The 26741-nt window shown below is 34.7% G+C and overlaps 1 protein-coding gene across 1 annotated transcript; it reads right to left on the bottom strand.

Annotated features, from left to right (window-relative positions):
- On the bottom strand, positions 1253–24864 carry LOC109727951 (ABC transporter C family member 14-like). The gene is made up of 13 exons (XM_020258186.1): positions 23404–24864; positions 22449–22916; positions 21912–22247; positions 11429–11749; positions 9835–9921; positions 6985–7614; positions 6286–6450; positions 5129–5423; positions 4579–4793; positions 3747–4052; positions 2963–3026; positions 2115–2354; positions 1253–1820 (listed from the first exon to the last, which is right to left on the bottom strand). Exons 1-13 carry the CDS (start codon positions 24577–24579, stop codon positions 1720–1722), a joined length of 4404 nt encoding a protein of 1467 aa, XP_020113775.1. The 5' UTR covers positions 24580–24864; the 3' UTR covers positions 1253–1719.

Here is a 26741-nt window from a genome sequence, read left to right as displayed (position 1 = left end):
GACTAGAATAGTAAACAAGACATTTTACTATTTAGCTTGTGGACCTCATGCTAGTGATACTTTGGTACATTCATGTTAGAATAGTCTTTTATTACTTATGCAAATTCATGCTAAGTGGAGATATCATGTTGTAGTAAGTTTACATGTTTACTTACATATCGATTCTATTGCTTTTATTGTTACTTACCTGTTTAGCTCTTTTGGGCCTAGTGGTGCTTTCACTGAAGTCAGTAATTGCTCACTAGGAACTATTATTTAATAGTTCTTACGCCCCCTGTTTTATGGTTTTTCTTTCAGAGCTCTCTGCATCGGCGGAGGCACGGGATCGCGGCAAGGGAATCGCTAGCTTAGATAGCGAGGATTTACTGTTGCCTAGGTGGTTTTCTCTCTTTTTGTTGTTGTTGAGAGAGAGCCTTGTGTTTTCATCGGATTCAAATTAAATTTGTGATTTGAATCTTATGGAGGTGCAGTGGTCATGAGTCATGACTTGAATAGATCGAGGAGCTGGTTTGGGTCGTGATACAAACGGTCGACCAATGTCATCCTACATCAACGACCGTTCATAGGCTATGAACGGTCGACCACTGTCATCCTACATCAACCGTTCATAGCCTTGTGTTTTACTTTATTTTGTTAATTCTCGTATTCTTGTGATTATTTTTTTTGAGAGATAGGTAGCACGCCACCTGCTTCGTTTATTTTATTTAGAAATAAACTTAGCTAGAAATATGAATCAACTAGGATTCGAACTTGAGTCTCGGGTATTCTCGTGATTATTGTTCTTGTGTTTAGTTTTTCATTGAATACTTATAGAATATGGGTTGTGAAATTACCATCAATATTTTTCACCTCCATAATGCAACAAATATACTGCCTAAAGCAATCCAATGCTTCGGTACTCCTCCGAGAGACAAAATAGATACATCTCAGAAATGCAATTGCCAACAAATTTGTTGTGTAATTTCATCGTGCGACGATCGATCTAACGAATGTGACCAATGAGTTTATCATTCAAGGAAAACACATTCTTTAAATCTAACTCGGTGCGCAATGCCAAGACGGCGAATTGTTTTAGCTGTGATGTTTTGATTTGCTCTGACCAGTGATCTGCAATAAGATTTGATCATCACATCAAACACGCACATCCAACTTATTCAACAAAAAACATGTCTCAGAATGCAAATCCAATCTATTCAGATAGCTCACAAAAAAAAAAGAAAAAAAAAAAAAGTAAAAAAAGGAGAAGATCACAGTAGATCAAGATTTTTCTTGATATTCTGCTGGATTTTGGGAGATCCACTAGTATCAAAGAAGTATATTTTGCAGTGAATTTTCCACAATACATGAGCTTACAAGCAACTAAATCTTCTATGCAGAATTTTCCACTCAATACATGAGCTTACAAGCAACTAAACCTTCTATGCATTGATACTTTCATCGTAATTCTTCAACGTGATATTGTCGCTAACAATACAAATATTTAAGAGGATAATTACTTCATGGAAAGTGTGTTCGTCGATTATAATTTATCTGTCCTGCCTTATTGTGTCGATGTCTCCGAAACACTTATTGCGATTTGCTCCACAACCACATACGGCTCGAGTACATCGTATTCTGCTTATAAATGGAGCTTAGTAGTCTTGAGAATCTCATGCCGAGGCAACCGGGTCGGATTCGTGAAGTTTGGAGAGGCAAAAATTTCGGCATCAGGAAATTACTCTATAAGTCAGAAGATCGGTTGGCATACTCTTGAACCAGCGCGCCGAAGAGAGACGGGCGCTCGATCAGATTCGATGGTTTGTCGAATTCCTTTGCTAGCCCTGGTAAGGAAAATTCGAAGAATTAGATACCTAAGAATACAACACAAACCAGAAAGTGACTTTCTGTATTTTTGCTAAATCCAATCTCATTTCACAGACGGACCCAAAAAACAGGAGATATTTAGATCCATTTTTCATTTCCCCTACATATCTGATGTTTTTAGTTTATATATGACCCCTCCATATATACTTCCAACATTTCATTACTTCCCCAGGAGGTGATGTGAGAATTGTGAAGTTTGTAAGGGGATTCCCTGCACTTTATCGTTAGAAAAGTGAAATAGACAAAATTACCTGCATCAATAACCAAAACTCGGTCGCAATCCATAACTGTGGGTATTCTGTGAGCAATGCTAATGATCGTGCAAGCCGAGAAATCTTCTCTGATGATTTTTTGAATCACAGCATCGGTTTGCGAATCCACTGAGGCAGTCGCCTCGTCCATAAACAGTATCCGACTACGCTTCAAGATCACCCGGCCCAAACAGATGAGTTGTCGCTGCCCCACACTCCAGTTCTCTCCATTATCAACAACTGAAAATTCGCAGTACAAAAGAACACAAAATATGCAAGTTATTAGAAAGACGTTAACTTGAAAAAAATAATTTGATGCGTATAACTTTGTCAATTTTAAGTAAAACATGAAGAAGAAAAACGTCAGTAGGTTTTTATGATTCGTTTCTACCATTATGAACGTCTAGCCTTTAATATGCATAAAGATGTTTTGGCAAGTCTGTTATGAATAAAGGCGATTGACCTAAATTGTGTTATTCGAAGCAAAAGCTGGTTCAGTTGAGTTTTCCCTTGCTAACATGATTTAATCATCAAGGTATTCAGATACTTGAAGAGAATTTTCAAATCAACAATATGAAATTTGCAAAGTGGATGCGATTTCATGATTATCGGTAAAAGTTGTGGAAAATAATCAAATATAACTAGAAGAGAGCAAAGTTCGAGAATTGATAAGACATAAACTGTATATCCTATTCTTATTATTGTTTCTGAATCGTAGGATAAAATTCACAAAAGGAGACGAAAACTTCAGCATCAAAAAGAAGACTATAAGACAAGTGAAGAATATTTAGTTCATTATGAAAAATATATCTAATATTTAGCGGAAAACAAGCGAAAGAATAGAATACCCAATGCATCAAGCTTTTCAGGTTTAGAAGCTACTGCATCTTTAAGCTGACAGCGTTCCAGTGCCTGCAAAGAGGCCAAATTGAAAGATAAACATCAATTTCCTGAAGAGTAGCTGTAAGTACACTATGTAGATCTAAAGAATCCAGAATATTATGTGCTTTAAAGGACTCTCTAAGTATACAGTATGGGGACGAGAGAAAAAAAAAAAAAAAGGAAGATGAACTTGAGCTGTTTAGGGCATACAAATTCAAAATCAAGATACTAAGAAGTTTCCATATTTCCTAAGGCGTAATATCCAAAAATATAATCATTAGGTCATCTAGAGTATAGAAAAAAGAAGAGGTTTCTAAGCATTTTACATCTACAAATATGATTGGCAACACTAATCTCTATCGAATGAAAGCGGATTACTATGCTGATTAGTTCCACTAATAAATTAAAACTAGTCTAGGTTTCAATAGTCTCAAGCCATTTGTCCAACTGAATTCCTGTTTGCTGTGCCTCCTAGAAGAGTTCCTCTACTCCATAAAGCAGTAGCCAGATTTGGGAAAAAGAAAATCTAGAATTTTAGCTGGAGCAGGAAGTTCAAATAAGTTACTTGGCCCCAAAAGCAGAAGCTCCAAGTGGAAGCTTTTGCTTTTTCTGCAGCAGTAAGTGGTTGGGTGATTTTAATCAGTTAGCTACGACCCTTTTTAAGAATAGCTCTACTCAAACAACATTTCTGCAAAAACTCTGAGAGAGAGAGAGAGAGAGAGAGAGAGAGAGATAAGAAAAAAGATGTACCTGCCATATCTCATCGTCTGAATATTGTCCAATCGGATCAATATTGCTCCTTATAGTTCCTTCAAAGAGAACAGGTTCCTGAGGAATTATACCGAAGCGAGACCTCAGATCATGAAGGCCTAATGTGCAAATGTCTACTCCGTCAATAATGATATTGCCCCCACAAGGTTCCACTAATCTGAACAAAGCTTGTATTAATGTCGACTTTCCGCTGCCTGTACGACCCACAACTCCTATCTTCTCTCCTCCGTGAATGCTTATTGTAATGCCATTAAGAACCAGAGGAGTATTGGGCCTATATCGAACCTGCATGTATAGACATAGTAATGATAGTTCAAAGTTAGTAGTCAAAGCAAGCTAAGAGCCCAAGACACAAATTAACATAGTTTAAGACCTATGTTAACTAAAGTGACACGGATTAAAACTATTTATGTACATAATATATTTTCCTTTTACTACACAGGTAGATAGATCCCTGAAAAGTCTGAATTTCTTATTGCACTTACAACTCACAAATCAAAAAAATTACTTCCTGATACAAAATCAACTCCTGCGATGAAAGAAACTACTTCCCAACTTTAAGGGTATTGTTGTAAGGAATTGCATTTTTGAGGGATGTATATCCCACAGCATAAGTCTCCTTGATCTGACAGCACATTCAACCGCGCAAAGTTTGTAAAACAGTGCCAAATGTGACCAAGACGAACTGCTTCGTTTAGGTTCTTCATTAGCATCACTAGTATATTAGAGTGGATTCTCGATTATCCTAACAAAATTTATAAGTTACAAAAGAAGTTTTGCATATACAAGAATATTGGCATGAATCAATTACCTTTAGATCCTTGATATCAATATCTCCTTTGGTGGGCCAATTTGGCGAGGGGAGGCAATCTTTGATTCTCCACGGTGCCTCAAAGGGAATGTTGGTGAACTGCTTTATCCTCTCCACTGAGACCATCCTATTCTCAATAAAGCAGCTGACCCAAATCGCCCAAAACACGACAGCGTTGAGAGAGAGACCATAAGAAAGAGACAAACCAACAAATTCTGCATCAAAAAGTGCAACAGTCAATATGGCACCCCCAAAACTTGAAAGAAATTATCATTAAAGAATCCAAATTGTAAGGCGTTAATTTTGACAATTAGATACAAAATGCACTCATTAGTTCAAAGAAATTATTAAAAGGTCTAATTTATTTGCATTTTAAATGAACAATACAGCCATTAATTCTTGGATTTTGTTGAAATTACCGACCAAAAATTTCTACTAGGTTTGCCCAAAATGTATTCATAATGGAACAAATATTGTTGATCTAAAGCAGCATGACATAGTTTCTATAGAAATTCGGAAGTAAAATATTATTTGTAACTCAACCATGTACCTGGTTTCACAATACTGGTTGGCAAAGTGACCATGAGCAAAGCACTAATGCAGAGGACAAAGCTTCCAATCAGCTCTAACCGGAACCCCAGCCACTCGTTAGCACCGTTATTGTGAAAGTCCATTCGTAAGCTCGAATTCACTCTCTCTAAATTTTCCTTAAAAAAGCTTTCTTCCTTTCTGAAGCACCTAATGGTCGTAACGCCGAGAATGGTCTCTGAGAAGTGATGAATAACAGGTGCTTTCGTGATTGATTCAAGACGCGTCAGCTCTCGAGATGTCGAAAGATAATAACCCTACAAGAAAGAAAGTTTTCAGTTAGTATCTTATACGGAAAATTCTGTTCCTTCAAGATCTTTTATCTGGGCCTTTTCGCACCCCAAAAAAACCATTTTTTAAATTTTTGCAGGATCCAAGATACTTTTTATGCATAGGTCTAAATGATTGATCCATAGTTTAAAAGGCATGAGGTTGTAGTTCGAAATAGGGTAAACTTCAAATACCATCCCTATGGTTTCGCACTTTCTCACTTTAGCACCCTGTGGTTTAAAGTGTATCAGTTTAGTGTCCTGTGGTTTCATTTTTCTTTCTTCGTCAGCCCCACCGTTAACTTTTCGTTATATCATATACAAAAAACATTAGATACCCACCTATAGTTTATCGAATATTCACTTTAATACCCTTTAGTTTTAACTTTGTTACTAATTAATGAAAAAAATTAGTGGAGGGGATAACAAAAAGAGAAAAATAAAACCACAGGGTATGAAAGTGATACCTTTTAAACCACATGGTACTAAAGTGATAAAGTGCGAAACCACATGGGTGGTATTTGAAGTTTTCCCTTCAAAATATGGATAGTCCATCACAGTTTTGAAGTGGAGCAATAGTTTGGCCCGAATAATAATAAAAAAGGAAGCATTACCGCGAATTCATATTAAGGAGAATTTTTTGGGTAGAAAAGGCCTATTATCCACACTCCTATGCCTATCAATTTCTCGAAATACTGACAAATGTCAAAGTATTTTTTTTTGAGAGATAAATGTCAAAGTATTTTCAGAAATGTATTGATATGAAACAAACTTGTTAAAAACAAAAGAAAATAAACTTCCTACATAAAACCAGAATCATCCATTATGGTTTTTGGCGAATCAAGCATACCCTGTACCAGATGTTCAAGACCACTAGTGGAATTATCGCTATCACTGATGGCCAGGCGACCTGACATGTGACTATGATGACACTTAACAGAGTAATATACATAGCGACAGTCAATCCCACAAAGAAGGGAAGGAAAAGATCAACGTTTGTTTGGTCCGATGATGCCTGAAAGAAAGAGCATAATGAAAAAGTTAGAGATGCATATAACACTAGATTGCACATCTAATTAACAATACTAAGGCAGTAGAACTGAAAATATGTTATTATTATTAGCATCAATTTGCAGTATATGAATTTTAATTCCTATGTCAAGTTTCTGAATAGAAAATTCAGCATTAATTCCAGGGCATAGTTAAAGCAACTTTTAAAGAATGATCAAAGGGTTAATACAAAAGTTACTCCCTGAAGTTTGGCCCTTATTTGAATTGTGCCCTTAAAGCTTCAATTATAACAATTTAATCCCCAAATTTCAAGATGACGCAATGGCATCATGGTGACGCATTTCGGTGAGGTTCTCCCCAGAGAATGGCTTTCATTTAGACAGTATACTAAGCAGGAACTTTATCAGTTAATTGTTGCACAGAACTCAGTTGAAAATCGAGAGCCCCCGGATATAATCAAACTCAGGTCGAACTGTTAAGGACTAGATAAAATTTGTAAATAACGCATAACAAAAGGCCACATGAAAACGAGAATTACCCGACTGAGGATTCTTCCAGATGGAGTAGTATCAAAAAATGACATCGGAGCATGCAGTATACTGTTCAAGAATTGCTTGAAGAATATCTGAGCAGTTTCAAGCCCCAAATATGCTACAAGAAAAGCCCTCAGTGCGACAAGGATAACAGAAATCACTGCTATACCAGCATAAACCTCGATAAACAAGGACGGACGAAAAGAAGCTGCATTATCCTCCGATGTTTCAAAAGCCAACCAATAGTCACTCGCCATTAGTGAACACTGCCACACTAAGGACATAACGAACACCACGATGACTCCCCACCAACCCCACGCCTCGGTGATATACATCTTGTATATGCGCCAGCTTACATGCCCAGACTCTCTCTCCTCCTCCTTAATGAGCTTGGAACTGGCTTTCTCTTTCTTTGGTGAGATTGGTGAAGAGGTCTCGCCGCTAGATTTCATGTTATTCGTGGTGGGACGCTTTGATTCTGTATGTTCTGGGGTGGCGTCATGTCCTACTGCACCCGTGTGCTCTACAAGCTCCATTGAACTATCGTGAGCTGCGACAAGAGAAGCAAAGTCCGAACCGGCTTGTAGTAACTCGTTATACTTCCCTGACTGTACAATCATCCCATCTCTCATTACCTGCGTAAAATTAAACAATCAGTTTTGTTCTAAACAGCATATGTTTGCTACATTTTGAAGATAACTAAAGAACGGAAGAAAATGTTTGAGATCACTTGGAATTCTTTTACAGGCCTAGCTCTAATGAAATTCAGCATTCGAAAGACAAGAATGGAGCGTAAATGAAGAACAATATATCCGGTTATTTATACTCCAAATTTACCACATTAACAATTCTCAAAGTAGTGCAAATTAACGAGAATAAAAGAACTAATAAAAAGGACGAGATAATAGCCTGTTTGGCCTAAATTTTGGAAAAGTGATTTCTGCAGAATTGATTTTGATTTGAAGAATTGATTTTGGTTAAAAACTATAGAGCGTTTTTATTTCTGAGTTTAGATAAAATTTTTGAAGTAATTTTGTAAAGTTGTTGGACAAATTTTTTTTTTTTTTTTGATGTCGGAATATAATAATTTTTTTACTAAATTTTATTAAAATAAAATTTGTATTTTAAATAAAATTTCAAATTGAAAGTTATATATAAATTTTAAAATTTAAAATTTGAAATTTAAAAGTTAAAATTTGAAATTTAAGAATTCAAATATAAATTTAAAATTTAAAATTAAAATTTGATTTTAAAATTAAAATTTGAACATAAAATCAAAATTTGAAGTTTGAGTCGAGTTTTTAAGAAGCAGGTGTTTCTGATTTGGCCTCAAAAATCAGAAAAATGATTCTAAAAATTAGAATCAAAATTTGAAAACAAGATTGCCAAACGCTCTATTGAGCCGAACATCACTTTTGGCCCCAAAATCACTTTTCGGAAGCTAAGCCAAACACCCACTGGACATTTTGTGATTAAGCCAAACTCGGTTTAATCTAGGGACTAAGCCAGGATTCAAATGGGGGTGACCAAAATATATCATAATAAAATATATGATACCAAATATGTTAATGAGAAACAAATAACAACATAGAAAAATTTTCAAATAATTGGCAAACTGCAATTAATTCATATCCCTCTAAACAACAAAAATTTGTAAATATACACTATTGCCAATTGACGGTTAAAAACATAATATTTTATATCTCAATGACTATTATATGTTGCTAAATATATCTCTGTAGAATATTGTAAATTGAATTTGAGAAAATAGAAAGAAATGTTTAATGAATATGGTTGAGATGAGTCAGTGCAGGAGATAGAGAAAAAAATGTTTAGAGAAAAAACAATTATTCTCCAAATATTTTAGAGGGAGATACTAGCAAGAACAAAATGATCATTCGATTAGGAAAAGGTAAAATATTTATAGCGAAATGACAACGATCAAACCACAGGTATATATATGTGCAAGTGTTTGAAGTTTGGAGGAATATAAAGGATAAATTAACATTTGCAACGTGTACATATATATAAATACGTTCTTCTTTTAGGAATATATGATAAAATTTTCGAAAATAAAAATAGAAAACAAAAAGGTAATGCTTGACTGTAAGTATGTGTCAGAGGATTAAAAACATGCAGCACACAATTTCAGCACATCACAGAATATGCTAAAAGTTACAAAATATAACATTGAAATTGCCTCGGCTACTCTCGTATAGACTGGAACACAAAAGGAGAAAAAATGGGAGTAGAGATTCATATTTCTGAAAGGCCTTAATAATAAGTTATTTAGCGAAAAACCCACTGAGGTGCATACATAAGGGTTTCTTAAATTTTTAGCAAAGTCCGGTTAGTATGGTTCCCATGGTCCTACTGTAGCTCTATCCCTAGATAATAAATTATTTAAAGTTAGGGTCAATTGCATACAGGTTCCCGCAAACATAGTGAATTACAGATATATCCCTATAAAGTTCAACTTTCATAAGTTATCCTTGCAAAAGTTCTAATGTTTTCAGATATGTCCCCGCTGTTAGAATTAGTTAGAAAAGTTTAGTTAACCATAGGTTAAATACTTTACCCGGGTTAATTTTTGACATTTTTACCCCTCTTATATTATACTGTTATAACTTTTGGAGGGACATATTTGTGCTGGCAAGATTGGAAATATAAACAGTTTTCTAACGATTCTCTAACGGTAACAAACTAGAGGGACATATCTGAAAACATTAGGACTTTTGTAGGGATAACTTATGAAAGTTGAACTTTACAGAGATATATTTGTAATTCACTATGTTTGTGAGGACCTGTATGCGATCAACCCTTAAAGTCTACAAGATTAGAAAAATGGCACTTACAAATATAGCATCAACATTGTGCAGGAAGTCGACTTGATGTGTTACAAGGATAACAGTCTTCTCTCTGAGTGCACCCTTTATGCATTCCTGCAAAACAGAGAGAAAAAAGAAATAAAGATTGATTTGCGATCTGAACACTAAAAAGATGACATCGCTGTTTTATTTCGTACTAGTTAGCGAGTTTCATCTCTATTAAATCAGATATTCACGCTTGAGTCTTCAAATCAGTTTGATCTCTGACAAAGTTAATGATGGTAATCGAAGGCATACAGGAAATTAGAGTAAAATAGTGTAATACTTAATAACCATTGTTGTGGGAATTCTAAATAATACAGTCAGAATAAAGAAGTTCCTCAGCTGTAAAATGGTTAAAGAGTGCAAAGAGGAATGATTGGCAGCAGGAATTACAGATCTAATCATCTAAAGGCCAAATTTCCCAACTTACGAGAATTTTTCATACCAAAAAGCGCACATCATGAAGGACAACAATTAAGGGAAAAATACATTCAGCAAAGAAACAAGCTTTGAATTCAACCCCTTCATGCAAAAGCATCGAGTAGTAGAACTTAATTATCTACACTCTACAGTAAACAAGTGTTCATTGAATTTTCCATTTTGATGAAATACTGAAGAACCTCTTGGCGATTATACTGTTATAACTTAAAATCGACTCTGTTAAAATAGCAATTTGCCTAAAAAAATAGTGTTAAAAAAGTAACTAGCATAAAAATTATTTGCAAAAACTGCCCCCTTCTCCCTGCAAGGGATGCAAATACTTTTTTCACCAGATCATTTCAGTAAAGGGCTGTTTGGTTCCTCGTAAAACTGCGGAAAAAAAATTTTCGATGGAAAAAAAGTTTTCGGAGGAAAATAAATTTTACGCTCTTTAGCGTTTGGTTTGTAGGAAAAAAAAATAGTTTTCTGTTACGGTTGTTTGGTTGAAAGGAAAAGAAAAAAATATATATAAATAAAAAACTATTATATATATTTTTTTATTTTATATATTATATATTTTTAATATATAATAATTAATATATTATATATATTAATATTATAGTTTAATATTTATAAATAAAATATATTTAAAATATATTATACAATAAGTATATAATATAATATATAATAGTACATATATTTAATACTATAAAATAAATTACTACATATTTAATAAATAATATTTACAAATAAAATATTATATATAATTGTATATTTATATTAAAAATAATATATATATATATAAAAGAGGTGGAGAGAGAGAGAGGTCCATGGACCTCTCTTGCGCGGTCCACAAGGTCCGCTCGACCTGGACCTCTCTTGTGCGGTCCACAATGTCTGCTCGACCTCATGGACCGCGCGCTTTTCTTCCCCGTGCGGCATGCCCAATGCCACGCTTTTTTGTTTTCTGCTCGAATTGAGTGGAAAACGAAAACCCCTATTTTTCTCGCAATCCGTAAAAAAGATTTTCCGGTAAAATTTTTTTACTAACAACCAAACATCCGAATCTCACTTTTCAACGGAAAAAAAATTTTCCGGGGTGCTTTTACAAGCAACCAAATACACCCTAAACGATTTTCATACGGGAGAGTATATTTACCTTAAAGATCTCTGAACCCGTGTGAGCGTCGACGGCACTAAAGACATCATCAAGAAGGTAAATGTCACAGTCCTGATAGACAGCCCTTGCGAGCTGTATACGCTGCTTCTGGCCGCCACTAAGGTTGATCCCTCTCTCCCCTATCTCTGTCTGATCTCCAAACTCCATCATCTCCAAGTCCTTCTCCAAGCAACAAACACGGATGACTTCCTTGTACCTTTCTTGGTTCATCGGCTTCCCGAACAAGATGTTGTCTTGGATGGTTCCATTTTGGATCCATGCTGTTTGCGCCACGTAGGCTGTGCTCCCGCAAATCCTAACCTGTCACACCATAATTTTTTTAAAAAAATTAGAGAAATTCCGAAAAGAACTGCTGCTGGATTTGCTTTAAAAAATCATGGGAAAAGTACCAAAATAGCTTGAGAAAACATACAAAAACTCACCAATAATGCAAAACACAAACAAAAAAGAATCATACATTTGAGTTATTAACGAAAAAGACAAGCTCACAAGGAAAGGACAATAAAAAAAAAAAAACAAAAAAACTCCTAAGAGCATTATGACAAAAAAGTCTAAATCATGATAAGCTAGTGAGGAAGGAATATCAAAAAGATTCAGTTGGATTAGGATTAATTAAATTGGCAATTCCATGCATCACTATCTACTAGAACAGCTCTTACTTAAAAGAGCCTATCTATTCAAATGGTTCACCAAATACGAGATTAAATTTGTATCGAAAAAAAAAAACTACAAAACTAACTAAAAGTAAAAAAAAAAGAAAAAAGAATTACAGCTAAGCACTCAAGGACCAACCTTGTATCTCCTACAAACCTAAAAATACGTGAGAAATTTTTTTCTTTAAAAAAAATCATATATATGAGATTCGATTTAGTTTTAAGTATGTCGAGCGGATTACAATGATAAACTGATTTGATTATGACAAATAATAAGTCTACAGCTCTCTGGATGATCATCCAAATAAGCCGTTAAACACAATAAGTGGACTTAAACATGACGGTACCTAACATGGCCCAGATCACATTGTCTCAGATTGACAGCTCCTACTCAACAGACAAGGGAATTGGAGAAAAACATAAAAAGTAATAGATTTCATGCCATTATTTGCCCTGGTCAGCTCCATTGTGCTCCGCAGAAAAGAGAAGTAGAAATCAAATAGCAGTACAGTATTATTTTTGATAATATACGGTAAAATCAAGGTATGGAATTACACAAGTTTTTTCTTACTACAAGAAAAGAAAGCCAAAGAAAGAGAAAATTTAAATGAACTACTAGAAATTCAAAATCTATGAAGATATCCATAACTTCTACATGCCTTTTTAATCTTCATATTAAATTTTCAACAACTATCCTGCTATTCGAAGTATATATCGAGAGAATTTCCCTGCATGGATGTTTTTCTTATGCTAACTCTGGTTTAGTTCTAGTATCTAAGTAAACAAAGAGCCTCGATTGGTATTCATCTCCGTAAAACTCCCAACCTACATCGCTAAACGCCGCCAAACTTGCTACATTAGCATCTGTTTTTGCTTCCCTGAGGCCTTGTTGCCTTACTGTTCTAGCCAAGTTCACTTACCAGATGAATGAAACAGGTAGCTTGGTATCTTCCTCTCAAAAAAGTATCAACATAAACAATTGCCAATTTAACAAACCCATCTAAAATGCATCTCCCTGCTAAACCTTGTTCAACTGTCCACCATATTCACAGAGTTTAATAACTAGGCTATTCCCAATGCAACATCCATTTGACTCTAATTGGAGAAAACAATAGTAAAATTTAAAGATAGCCTTTCAATTTATGAACAATGTGTCAAGTTTTGATTGGATAGATATCCTACAGGTTGGAAAACCTGGCCTACACAATAATGTCTCCTGACATTGTCCTAAATCACTAATCACCATGTCATTACTACCTTTATTTGCCCAACTTATCCTTTCAATGTTTTGTTTTTTGTTTTTTTTTTTTTTGGGTTCTGACAACTGTCATCACCATATATATATAAATACACCACCAAGGATATATCATAGTCTAATTAAGAATTATCACACAGAACAAAATGCATCCGGGCTCCGGAGTTTAATTAAGATGATAGATGATAGATGATGGATGGAAAAACCCCACATTATATATAGGCCGTGATTCTAATTTGTATTTAATACGGGACTAATACTCTTTAAGTTGATTTACCTAGATTATATGGACATCAGGGGGAAAAAAGGTTTCGAAACATATACCCTATCTATCTCACACACTACCAATTAAAACCTTCCACATCAGTGTTATTGTACAAGTCTCTTAAAGTGTCAGTAGGTATAGCTGTACTTTTGCCCCGTGATTCTTGGGAAAAATGCTTTGCCCACTTAAAAAGTTCTACAATAGTTTATATGACAAGTGTACCACGCATAACAGCTTGTGAACCGTCCTTCTTGTCTTTTCCTCCGATGCCTTGGCTGCATCCATCCTGTAAGCTTAGTTCATCCCTCTTAATGAATGAAGCAGGTAGCTCGCTATCTTTCTCTCTCGAAAAAAAAATGGTTTATATGACAAATTTTTATTAGTGATTTTAGGTTATCATAATTATCATTATAACCACAAATTATACCACCATGCTCATGAGTTGCAGCGAGTATCCAATTGAAGCCTTCATCTCTGCGTGACAGCAAACTATGGCAGAATTTGTCAACTAAGCATGGCATTACTCTTGATTTTTTTTCCTTGTAAATGCTATACCTCCTGAATCATACGTAAACGAAAAATTGGAAAGTTCCTTGTCAGCTAGAATGATGTGCAACCCGTACCCTTCATCCTTATAAGCGTGAATCTTACAACAGCTCCTTGAACTGCACGAAGGCTATGATTTTACGCGCACGTAATTGTGCGTGGGTATAACAAAACTCTTTCTTTCTTTTTGGGGGGCAGCCTTTCAAGGAGTAACAATTCATGTTAATGTGTTGTAGACGGTCGTAGCAAGATATACAGGATATATAGGTCAGCTCAAACCCTGACCCCTTTAATAAATGGATCTAAGTCTAAAAGTAAAGCTTAAAAACTATTGAGACTTTAAATTATATACAACTAATATATATAATAACATGATTATATAAACTTTTACTTAAAAAACAAAAAAAACGTGTTAACGGGTCAAACAAGTTAGTGGATCAACCCATAATATATGCATGTTCACCAAACTTATTTAAGCTAAACACGAAACTGGTAACTTTGTGTCGGGCCTTGTTGAATTATACGTGTTCTGTTGAGAATTGTCACCCCTACTTTCAATCATTAACTAGATTTATATGTCTCTAACTCTGTATTCAGCAAAATAGTATCAAAGAAAATCAATCCCTATCTCTGACATCACCTTAGAGTCTCATTCATTCTTCCTATTGTGCATTTAGGGCCTGTTTGGCCTAGCTTCTGAAAAAGTGATTTTCTGAAAAAGTGATTTTGGTTTGGAGAAGTGATTTTGATTAAAAGCTGTAGAGCGTTTGGTGGAGTTTAAATAAAAGTGATTTTTCTGAAGTGATTTTCAAAAACTGTTTGGCAAATTTTTCTTGATGTTGGCATAAATTAATATTTTTATTAAATTTTATTTTAAAATAATTTAAAATCTAAATTTAAATTTGAATTAAAATTAAAACTTTTAAATTTCAAAATTGTACAAAATTTAAAATTTGATATTTTAATTTTAAAAATAATTTAAAATTTTAAAATTTNAATTAAAATTTTAAAATTAAAATTTAAAATTTAAAATAATTATGAAATTTAAAATTTGAATATTTAAATATTAAATTTTAAAAATTTAAATTTTAAATTTTAAAAATTTGAAATTTATAATTTGTAGATTAAAAATTATAATTTAAAATTTAAAAATTTTAAATTTTAAAATCTAAAAAAAATTTGTGACACTCCAATAGTCCCACATCGGATAGGAATGGGGTTGTCATTGGTTTTATAAGAGACTTAGACACTAATAATAGTAACTTGGCTTAAGCATTTTGGGCCGATGGTTGGCCCCAACGAGTTATTGTTGCTAGTGGGCTGGGTCGTTTCATATAGTATTAGAGTCGGTTCACCAGCTGGACATGTGTGGCGAGTCTCGGCTGAGCTAGCGTCTGAATGATGGGCTAGCGAGATAAGTCTCACATCGCCTGGTGATCTTGGGCTGTATGTGTGGCGAGTCTCGGCTAAGCCAGGGTCTGAATGATAGGCTAGCGAGATAAGTCTCACATCGCCTGGTGATCTTGGGCTGTATGTGTGTGATTGGACTGACGGATGTCATCGGATAGGAATGGTAGTCCCACATCGGATAGGAATGGGGTTGTATGTGTGTGATTGGACTGACGGATGTCATTGGGTTTATAAAAGACTTAGACACTAGTAATAATAACTGGGCTTAAGCATTTTGGGCCGATGGTTGGGCCCAACGAGTTATTGTTGCTAGTGGGCTGGGTCGTTTCAAAATTTCAAATTTAAAATTTGAAATATGAAATTTAAAATATGAAATTAAAAATTAAAAATTAAAATTTAAAGCTTGAAATCTAAAAGAAATTTTAAATTTTAAATTTCAAATTTCAAATTTTAAATTTTAAATTTCAAATTTCAAATTTCAAATTTGAAAATTGAAAATTTAAATTTGAGATTTGAAATTTAAAATTAAAATTTAAAATTTAAAGTTTGAAATCTATTTTTCAAAATTTAAAATTTAAAAGTTAAAATTTAAAATTTCATAAATGAATCTGAAAATTAAAATTTAAATGAAATTTAAATTTAAATATTGAAATTAAAATAAAAATAAAAATTTGAAGGCTAAATTCAAAATCAGAATCAGATTTCGAGAAGCAGTTTTTTTTCTGTTTTTGATTCTAAAAAGCAGAATCAGATTTTAAAAGTGAGTTGTCAAACGCTCTATTGAGCTGAAAATCACTTTTCAACCTAAAAACGCTTTTTAAAAGTTAGGCCAAACACTCCCTTAATCTCCCGGGCGTATGAAACTGACCACACAATAACAGCTTCTTTTACGCAAAATAGATATAAGTTATAAAAGAGAATAGAGACAAATAAAGCACAGAGAAGGGAAGGTCCCCACGATACCCCGCATAGAATTTCCATGCGGACCACGTTTCCAGATCAACCATATGATCAAACCATGCATGCATTGCGTCACCCAGGGCGTCACATATAGGTATAGTAGCAAAGGCTATATTTTAGGAATAATAAATATTAGGGCTCTTTTTTTTTTTGCATTTAGCCTCCTTAGAAATATTTTTTTTTCGCAAATAGCTCTACAAAATTTATATTTATAAAATTGGTCCTATCCCCACCACGCAGCGCTCGCGTGCTCAGTGAACCATTATTAAGTTGAACACGGTAAACCATTCACCGTCATCGTATTTGGACACGGTGAATGGTTCACCGTGTTCAACGTACAACATACTTATACACCACATTTACACACCTGTAGAATATAATAAACATGGTGAACCATTCACCGCGTCGAACTTAACGGTGGTCCAACCTAGCACGCTCACGTGATGCTTGCGTGGCGGGAATAGAGCTAATCTTACAAATATAAACTTTGCGGGATTATTTACAAAAAAAATAAATTCTGAGGGGGCGAAATGTAAAAAAAACCTCTAAATATTATTATTATATTATGGGTTTATAGATTAGGGATAATAACTTATATACCCCTTATATACCCCTCAAAACTTCTGAAATATTGTATATACTCCTACTTTTTTTTTGGTTTGAAATATACCCCTCATATATATATATATATATATATATATAGAAAGAGAGAGAGAGAGAGAGTCCGGCTGGGATACTATTGATAGCACAAAGTATTTTGTGCTACAAGTTTCTACCGTTAGATTTACATCTTTTATCATTTCATCAGTTCGATTATACTATTCAACCAACCACCCACTCAACCCTAGGGGTCCATATTATTCTAACCACACATCTTTTAATCCAAGGGTAGAAACTTAATAGCACCAAGTCATTTGTGCTATTAATAGTATTCAGCCAAGTATATATATATATATATATATATATATATATATATATATATATATATATATATATATATATATATATATATATATAGAGGGTGGTGCTTTTGAGTTTTTAGCCCTTGAATGGAGAGATGTAGGGTTATGATGATGGTAGTAGGTGGTGGTAGACGGTGGTAGGTGGAATAGTGTTTAATCCAAGGGCTATTAGTAATCAAGGAGTAGATCTAAGGGCTAGAAAACTAGAAGCACTAAAGCTAAAAAGAAGTTAAAAAGAAGTTAAAAAGGAGTAGATCCAAGGGCTAATAACAATGGGGTTATATCAAACATAACCCCATTGTTAGTACCCGTTAAGTCATTTCGGATTAAAGCCAATAAATTTTTACCAAGTTAAAAAGAAGTCAAAATATCTCTTTTTGTCCCACCTAAGGACAAAAAAAAAATGGTGACGATAAAAGGGTATATTTGGAAGGGCAAAAGGTCAAAATATTTTTTTTTACCCCTATTTAAGGACAAATAGAAAAGTTGGTGGCGGTAAAAAAATATATTTGAGAGAACAAAATAGTAATTTCACAAAAATAACGAGTTGTTCACAGAATCTGATTCTAGGTATAAATTTGAAAGAATTTGGAATGTTAAAAGAGTATTTTTAATATTACAAGTCTGAAATTTTTCAGCAATTGTTTCTATAAATTATAGCATTTTGGTATCCCACATAATGACAATGAAAATAGTAAGGTAGCAAAATAAATTTTTTTTAACCTACAACACTGCATAAAATAATTCACTAATTTGCACATTTCGGGGAAATGAATTATAGTTTATAAAATCTGTTATAATTTTTTCAAAAATAAAAAGAGAATATTTAAATATATGTAAATTTTTAGGGACTAAAACGTTCAATTTATGGTTTTAATTTATTTTAGGTTTATTTTAACTGAGGACCCCTTGATTTTTGATTTTGGAAATTAAGTAATTTTTTCTCATGTGAAATTTAAATTTTGTTAATAAAATTTATCAGCAAAATTTATCCAATTTAGTAACTTTAATCACTTTTAAAAAAATAAAACTAAATATTTTAATATTAATAACTAATAATTTTGAAAAAATATCTACACCTTTTACTTCCCATTTTCCTTTTCCTGAGAAGTTAAGCTGGTTTTTTTTTTCTTTTTTTTTTCCTGTGGGGTCTACTTCGAGGAAAAATTCTAGAATGCAACGAATATATTGGTGATGTGGCGTAACAAACCAATCAAATATTTCTTTTTAGAGATATATATATTCCATCATAATTATCAAAAAATATTTTTATTACACTTTTATTTGGAAAGAAGAAATATGATTGACTTATTATTGATGACGTGATGACAGCTGAGTTTGACCCGACACGAGTGGTCCTACACATAATTTAATTTAATTTAATTTAATTTAATAAAATATCAATTTATTTATTGCGTCAGCGCTTGCGTCACGTGCATCTTGCACTGCACGGCGGCACTGTCAGCGTCTATGTCGAGTCAAAGTCCGCGAACTGCAAAGTCAAACAAATTCGCTCACCCATCACGTTCCCAGAACCATGCCTCACTCTCCTACGCTTACCCGTAAATGCCCACCCAAAAATTCCCCGTGGCTCCAAAAGTGCCACCGCTAACGCCAGAACACGTCTCTATCCAACGAGGACACTATTAATAGCAAAGATTTGTGTATCCATCCACACAGAACGTATCTACCGTACCGTATCGTGCCAATAAAATATCGACAAAATATATAGTCCCGTGTCAATTGCACACTTCAAAATTCTTTTTACTTTAAATAGTAAGTAAATTTTCTCAATAAAATTCAAAAAAATTGATAAAAATTTATAATAAGTAGCTAGAAAAATTTATTGCTAAAAAAATAAATTTTTCATACCATTTTGTGTCGGCACATAAATATTTTTTGTTATCGGCACGTATCGATACCGTATCGTGACAATAAGATATCGACAAGATACAATCTCGTGCCAATAGCACAGTTCAAAATTCTTTTTATTTTAAATTAGTAAATAAATTCTTTCAAAAAAATTTAAAAAAATTTGATAAAAATTTATAATAAGTAACTAGAAAAAATTATTGCTAAAAAACATAAATTTTTCATATCATTATGTATCGACACATATATATATATATATATATATATATATATATATATATATATATATATATATATATTTTGTAATCGACACGTATCGATACTGTCCGGCACGCACCATTCCGTAATAAGTAGAGATAATAATGTACTGAGACCCCTCACCAAAAAGGCAGTTTTACATGGGCACCTCATTTTTTATTTTTTTATTTGAAATTTCTAAATATTATTATTAATAATTTTATCAAATTAAATAATAATTTTAATCATCTTTTAACATATAAATCTATACTAGTTAATAGTTACTCACAGGATGTATACACGGCAGGTTTACTTTAACAAATTATTCATAGAGAAAAAAAATTTGTATAGAGTTTTTTGATACTTTAAAAACAAACATGAGCCGTTATTTATATACCCTAGGCTATGTTTGGTTGGGGGGATAAGGGTGGAATAAAGAGTTTATTCTATCATTATCCTCCAAACACAAAAAAAAATTTGGTGGGAACACTAATTCCCACCTTAACGGGCTATTCTAGAATAATCCATTAAGGGGTGGGAACTGTGTTCCCACCCTGGAACAAGCTGGGATACTGTGAAGAGAGAGAGAGTTTTTAATTTATTTTAAAATTTAAATTTCGTAAGTTAAAAAATAAAAATTTATAATTTTTAAAATTACAAAATTAAAAATTTAAATTTTAAATTGTTTAATTTAAAAATTTTAAAATTTGATATTTTAAAATTTTTTTATTTAGAATTTAATATATTGTATTTTTAAATTAAAATTTCATATTAAATTTAAAGTTTAAAATTTAAAATTTTAATTTTTAAAATTGTAAATTTGAGATTTTAAAATTTTAAAATTTAAAAGTTTATATTTTAAATTCTAAAATATAAATATAAAATATAAAAATTTAAATTTTAATATAAAGAAAAGGATGATATCAATATTTTTTATTTATAATTAGCCACTTAAATTTTTATTCTATCTTACCTAACCAAACGCTATTTTTCTTTATTCTCAGAAATAATCCAATTTTTATCTAAACGTAAAATTGATCTAATCCCCGCTTATACCTCAATTCATACCTATTTCTGAAATAGCCACTTTTTTCTTATCCCCGATTCAAACGATAAAAATTTTAGACTTTTTATTTGTCCGACTTAAAAGACTAATATAAAAAAATACCTTTTTAATATTTTAAATTCTTTTAAATATACCACTAAAATTAGATTATGTTAAATTACTATTTGACCTTTCAAATACAATCTTCTACTGTGAGCAATTTTTATTATTTTTTCTTAAATTAGAGATAGAGATTTTTAATTTTTGGCGCTTTCAAATATACCGTTATGCTGTCATCAAATTCTCTTATTTACCTTTAAATTAGAGGCAAAAGGGATATTTCATTTTTGTTAATTCTATTAAAATTTAACTCGAGTTTAATTCGGAATAATTTAACGGATACTAACAGCAAAATTATATTGTAATGACGAAAAAATATTCAAGCAGTATATGTGAAATAAAAAATTAAGAATATATAAAATATTTTAAAATTTTGAGTGGCATATAGATAACTGTACATCAAAAAATATAGCTGGGCATAGATATAGATATATATATATTTATAAAAGAGTTGATATTGTCAAAATAATTTATAGTTGACGGGAAGAAGATGTTAAAACACGATTAGATTAATGTATTTGTGGTGACAATTGTAGATAGTAGAAACGGATTATTAGTGACAAATTCATTGATACTAATTTAATTAAAAAAAAAAAAAAACCCGAGTCTCACTCCACGTAACGAACTGGCGTGTCGAATCGTCTACATGCACACGTTACAACACCCTAACCCTAGTAACCATTCGCACGTGCCGAGTACCGTGTCCCAGTGCAACGTTATCAAATTCCCCACGTAATCCCTACCCACCCCGCACTGTACCTACTTTTCTTTAAAAAAATTATTAAATAAATAAAAGTCGGTACCCCTTCGCCTAGAATGTCTAGAAAGATAAATCAGATATTAGTATTTAAAATTTGCTCTCTAAATTTTTTAAAATTTTATAATTTAAATTTTATATTAATTTAAAATGACTGATAATAGCTAATAAATGACGGAAAATTAAAAAAAAAATGCACCGCCCATTATACCCCGTGCACCGCTCCGTACGAGCTGTATACACATGCTTCAATCGAAACCGTTGGATTAAAGTGGCCGAACGAAGATAAAGCGCTAATAAAGAGCGGTGCACGAGGTGGAGCGTGTACCGGGTCCGCGGAACTAAACGCGTAAGAATTAAAAGAGTGGCGGGGCCCGTACCTTTCCCGCGATCTTGCGCATCTCGCCGAGGATGCAGGAGAGCAGGGAGCTCTTCCCCGATCCGACGGTCCCCACCACCGACGCGAGCGCCCCGGCTCGAATCTCGATGTCGATCCCCTTCAATCCCCCTGCCGCCGCCGCCGCTGCTGCCGCTTCGGTGGCTGCGTCATTCTCCTTGTCCTTCTCCGCCGTCCCCTCGTCGTCCCACACGAAAGCCCCGCCACGCACCTCCACCGCAATGCCGTCGTCTCCGCATCCTTCGACCCTCTCCACCGCCGCCTCGTCGAGCTCCCCGCTCGTGAGGTACGCGTCGATCCTCTCCAGCGAGATCATCGCCTGCAGGCGCACATCCCATTTTGTTGTCATTGAATTTTACTCTGAGGTGGTACTTTAATAAGATTACTACTATATCTTTTAAAAAGAAACTGTCAGTCCGTCCGTAATTTTTTTTTTTTTTAAGAGAGGACGGACGGACAGACAAATATGCAATATGATATGATATGACTGAAAGATCGGTGGTACAGGCAAGGCACTGGCCTGCGAGGCCTGGATGAGGGCCTGCGGGAAGTTGCGCATGGGCTCCTGGAGGACCTTAAAGAACGAGGTGGCGGTGAAGACGAGGCCCGCGTCGAGCGTGACCCCGGCGGCGACGCAGGTGCCGAAGACGAGCGCGGCGACGACGACGGGGGCGCTCCAGAGGGCGATGATGTTCCCGGAGATGGAGTACATGAAGCGGGCGAGCCAGCCGTACTCGCCGTCGCGGATGCTGCGGACGCGGCGGTCGAAGTGCTCCTCCCACGCCTGCAGCTTGATGACGCGCACGTAGTTGAGCATCTCGTTCATGGCCTTCATCCGCTTGTCGCGCATCCCCATCAGCTGGAACTGGAACCGGTTGTTGCGCCGGCTGCCGAAGAGGACGAACGCCATGATCCCGAAGATGCCGACGGTCGCCGACGTCACCGGGGGCCCCAGGTACGTGTACAGGAGCGCAAGGGCAACTCCGACCTGGCACATTTTTTTTTTTTTTTTTTGTTTATTAACACAAAGTTCGATCGCCGTTTAATTAGACACAAATGTTAAATTAAAGAAACAAATTCAAAATTCAAAGAAAAATTCAAAAAATGCATTGAAGCGGAAGATTCAGAAATCGACAAAAAGCCGCAGCTGCAGCTCGAGTACAAGCTACAAAAGCATAATAAAGCATAAAAACCAACATGTACAGCGGCAAAGATATATACGACATGCAAAACAGTGGTGGATAAAAAAAGTGTTTTGTCTTTCAATTCAAAACAACAACAAAAAAAATTAAAAATGTTATTATTATAGTTAGTTATTAATCATTAATAATCATCAGAGAGTAAATGATGTATAATGTAATTTTCTTTTATTACTGTCTAGAATATTTTATAAAAAAAATAAAAATTGTGAAGAATTTGCAAATTTTGTGTGTGTCAGTGTGTGTGTGTGTGTGTGTGTGTGTATGTATGCATGCCTGCAGTGGCATGAGCCAGAGGTAGTGTATCTGGAGCATCATGTCGGAGAGCTGCTGCGCGTCGACGGCCATGTAGTTGACGATCATGCCGACGCCGTGCGCCTGGCGGGCCGAGCAGGAGAGGCGCAGGCCCTTGTTGTACAGCGCGGTGATCAGCGTCGACCGGATCAGCATCCCCAGCTTCTGGCAGTGGAAATTGTATTGGTGCGAGCACATCACCTCCACCGTCTTCGCGGCGAGCAATACGGCCACCAGGTAGTAGCCCTCCGCCATCGACGTCCGCGGCCCCTCCGTGAAGTCCACGAATCGCTGGATCAGGGAGGGGCCGACGTACATCACGAGCAGGCGAACCACGGCGAGCGACGCGTTGAGGAGGAAGTGCGGCCAGAAGCACCGGAACAGGGTGGACCGGACCGGGTGCGCGGACCGGACCGCCGGCTCGGGCCAGTTCGACCGGAAGAGCTCGTACATGCGCTCGGCGCGGTGGTCCGGGGCGAGCGCGGGGACGTCGTCGAGCTTGAGCGGCGCGCGGTAGCCCTTGGAGATCAGAGGGTTCATCCAGCTCCACGTGGCGCGCGACGGGAGCGACGCGGCGGCGTAGGGCGTGGTGTTCGGGGCCGGTTTGGACTCGGGGTCGGGCCGGTCCGGTTCGGGGCCGGGGCCGGGCGGTGGTGGTGTTTGAACCCCCGTGGATCCGGTCGCCGCGAGGAAGAGGAGGGGGAGGGCGAGGGCGAGGGAGACGAGGGCGGCGGGGTCGTCGAAGGGGATCGGGTCGCCGCCGGCGAGGCGGAGCGCGGCGGAGGCGGCGGAGAGGGCGGCGAGGGCGAAGGAGGCGATCCAGAAGAGGCGGAGCGCGGCGGGGTGCGTCGCCGCGCCGAAGCGCTTCGCGTGGGCGACGAGCGCGGCGGCGGCGGCGTGGGCGAGGAACTGGAGCCCGAGGAAGAGCGGCTCGGCGACGCGCCACCCGGGGGCGGGGGCTAGGGTTCGGCCGCGGCGGAAGCGGGAGAGGAGCCTGGGGATGGAGAGGGCGATTAGGGTTAGGAGGAAGAGCGCGTCGGCGGCGCTCAAAAGGAAGCGTTGGGGGCAGGGGGAGAGGAAGAGGAAGCGGAGCCATTGGAGGGGAGGGGTCGAAGGAGGAGGAGAGCATGCGAGCGAGGTAAGCCATGGCGAAACCATCTTTTCCTTTTTCTTTTAATTATAATTATAAATATTATTATTCTTCTTTTCCATGAAATCAAAAATCAAAATCAAATCAAAAACAAGGGGGGAAGGGAAAAGGTTTCCTTTCGTGCGAGAGGAGATAAACAGAGAGAGAAAGAGAGAGAGAGAGAGAGAGAAAAGTGGGGTGCGGGGGAAAGGGAAGGAAATGAAGAAGACGATAGAGAGATACAATCGAAGGGGGACTGAAAAAGGCGAAAAATTAATAAAAACACAACGAGACAAAAAGGAGGTGGAGGAAACGAGGATTTTCGGTATTCTGTATTCGGTGTAACAGCTGCACATATCACGAAATTTGGCGCATATATACTGATATGGGCTGTTTGGTTTTTTGGTTGGATATAATTACAAAAATATTTTAATTAAAAATAAATATAGTTATAAATACTGCAGTTATAATTATACTTAATTTATTTGATTTTATACAATTGTAATTGCTAAAGTTACATTTTTTTTCTTTTTGGTATTCTGTAGTTGAGATTTGTATTTATAAATTCTGTCAATTTTTAAATAAGAAGATGGATTACCTCTTCTGAGCATAATATAATCATATTTTAATTATTAATTAAGACTTTTATATTTATATAAAATTTATTTATTATAAAATTATGTATGAATTTAATAAATTTTAAATGCAAATATATTATAGATTTGATTAAAACAAAAATTAAGATATTATTATTAAACTAGCAGACTGAAAAAAAAAAAGCATATGAAAAAATTTTATTGACCCTAACAGATATTATTAAACCCCATCAATTTCATGAATAGATATTTTTGAAAAAAAATAAGAAGAATAAACGTAGAAAAAAATCATTTTGTTTATTTTTTTAATGGGTGGACCGACTCCGGCCCACTGCTGCAGTTCTATACTACTTATAAAAGCGTAAGTTTTAAATTTTTTCCTCTTTCCCAAAATATCGGTCCCTATTAATATAATTCCGATTACATACTAGCAATATCATACATTCAACTTTAATGAAATAAATCACAGTCGTATAATTTTTATTTTATTTTTAAATTATTGTAAAATATATTAATTCTTAGTCATTGGATTGACTAACGAATTAAGTATCTATCACTTTTTTTACCTAAATTTTTCTCAAATAGTACGTATCAAATTTCACTTTTTATATGCTACCCTATCTCCTAATAACGGCTGCCCACGTAATATCATATTTTATCATAAATTTGCATTTCTTAAATATTTTCTTTCTCGCACTTAATATCCGCCTCCTACATAATATCCAATAACGTAATATCTTCCGCTTATATAATATTTAATTATATTTTTTTAAAAGATGAGTATATAAAAATTATCTCAATAAAATATAACATATAATTTTACAATTTAAAATTTAAAATTTGTAGATAAATATGATTCACAAATTGATATTGATTTGAGATAATTATTAAAATAGTTGTTGACCAGATTTTTTTAGTAGGAAAAAATATTGCATTTCATTTATAAAAATTTTAGAAAAATTCATACTTATCCAAATTTCTGTCAACCGAAGGATATCTGCTGTTGAATATTTTTCAAAAACACCCCATAAAAGAATATTCCATACTCATCAAAAAATGAAAATCTTTATACAACACACATTGAAAATATTTATTATCCACTATCTCTCAATTAACTAACTAAAAAGAAATTAGGTTTGAAAAATAGAATGACTTAAATAAGCTTATAAAATCAACTTTAAATTTTAAATTTGGTTCATAATTTCAAATGTAAATTAATATTTTAATTCAAAATTTTAAATTAATTAAAATTTTAATATTTGAGTGTGTAAATATTATTTCAAATTGAAAATAATTAATTAACTTGAAAATATATCAAATTTTAAAAATAGATGGGATGATAAATAAATCAATATCTCTAATAACTATTTATATTCAAATTATGGATTCAAAATTAATTTTAAATTTTAAATATGAATTTATTAATTTAAAATTTTTAAAATTTGGATACATATTAAAAAAAACTAATATTAGCAAAAAAAATTAATTGATAAATAAATTTATACCACCAATAATTATTTAAATATAAATATAAATATAAATTTAATTTAATTAATTTACGTGCATTGCACGTGCACTATAACTAGTATTATTAA

This window comes from Ananas comosus, linkage group 23 (assembly GCF_001540865.1).
Source record: "Ananas comosus cultivar F153 linkage group 23, ASM154086v1, whole genome shotgun sequence".
Lineage (NCBI taxonomy): Eukaryota > Viridiplantae > Streptophyta > Magnoliopsida > Poales > Bromeliaceae > Ananas > Ananas comosus.
Note: the sequence above shows the minus strand (reverse complement) of the source record. Positions and strands in the feature narration are given on the sequence as shown.

What these genes read in the sequence shown, in the direction of transcription:
- LOC109727951 (XM_020258186.1), bottom strand. Translation starts at nt 24,579, where the DNA reads ATGGTTTCGCCATGGCTTACCTCGCTCGCATGCTCTCCTCCTCCTTCG. An exon ending in CTGGAAGAATCCTCAGTCGG is followed by an intron (nt 6,451 to 6,984) that starts GTAATTCTCGTT and finishes TCTTTCTTTCAG; the next exon opens with GCATCATCGGACCAAACAAA. An exon ending in TTGATATCAAGGATCTAAAG is followed by an intron (nt 4,053 to 4,578) that starts GTAATTGATTCA and finishes CTATACATGCAG; the next exon opens with GTTCGATATAGGCCCAATAC.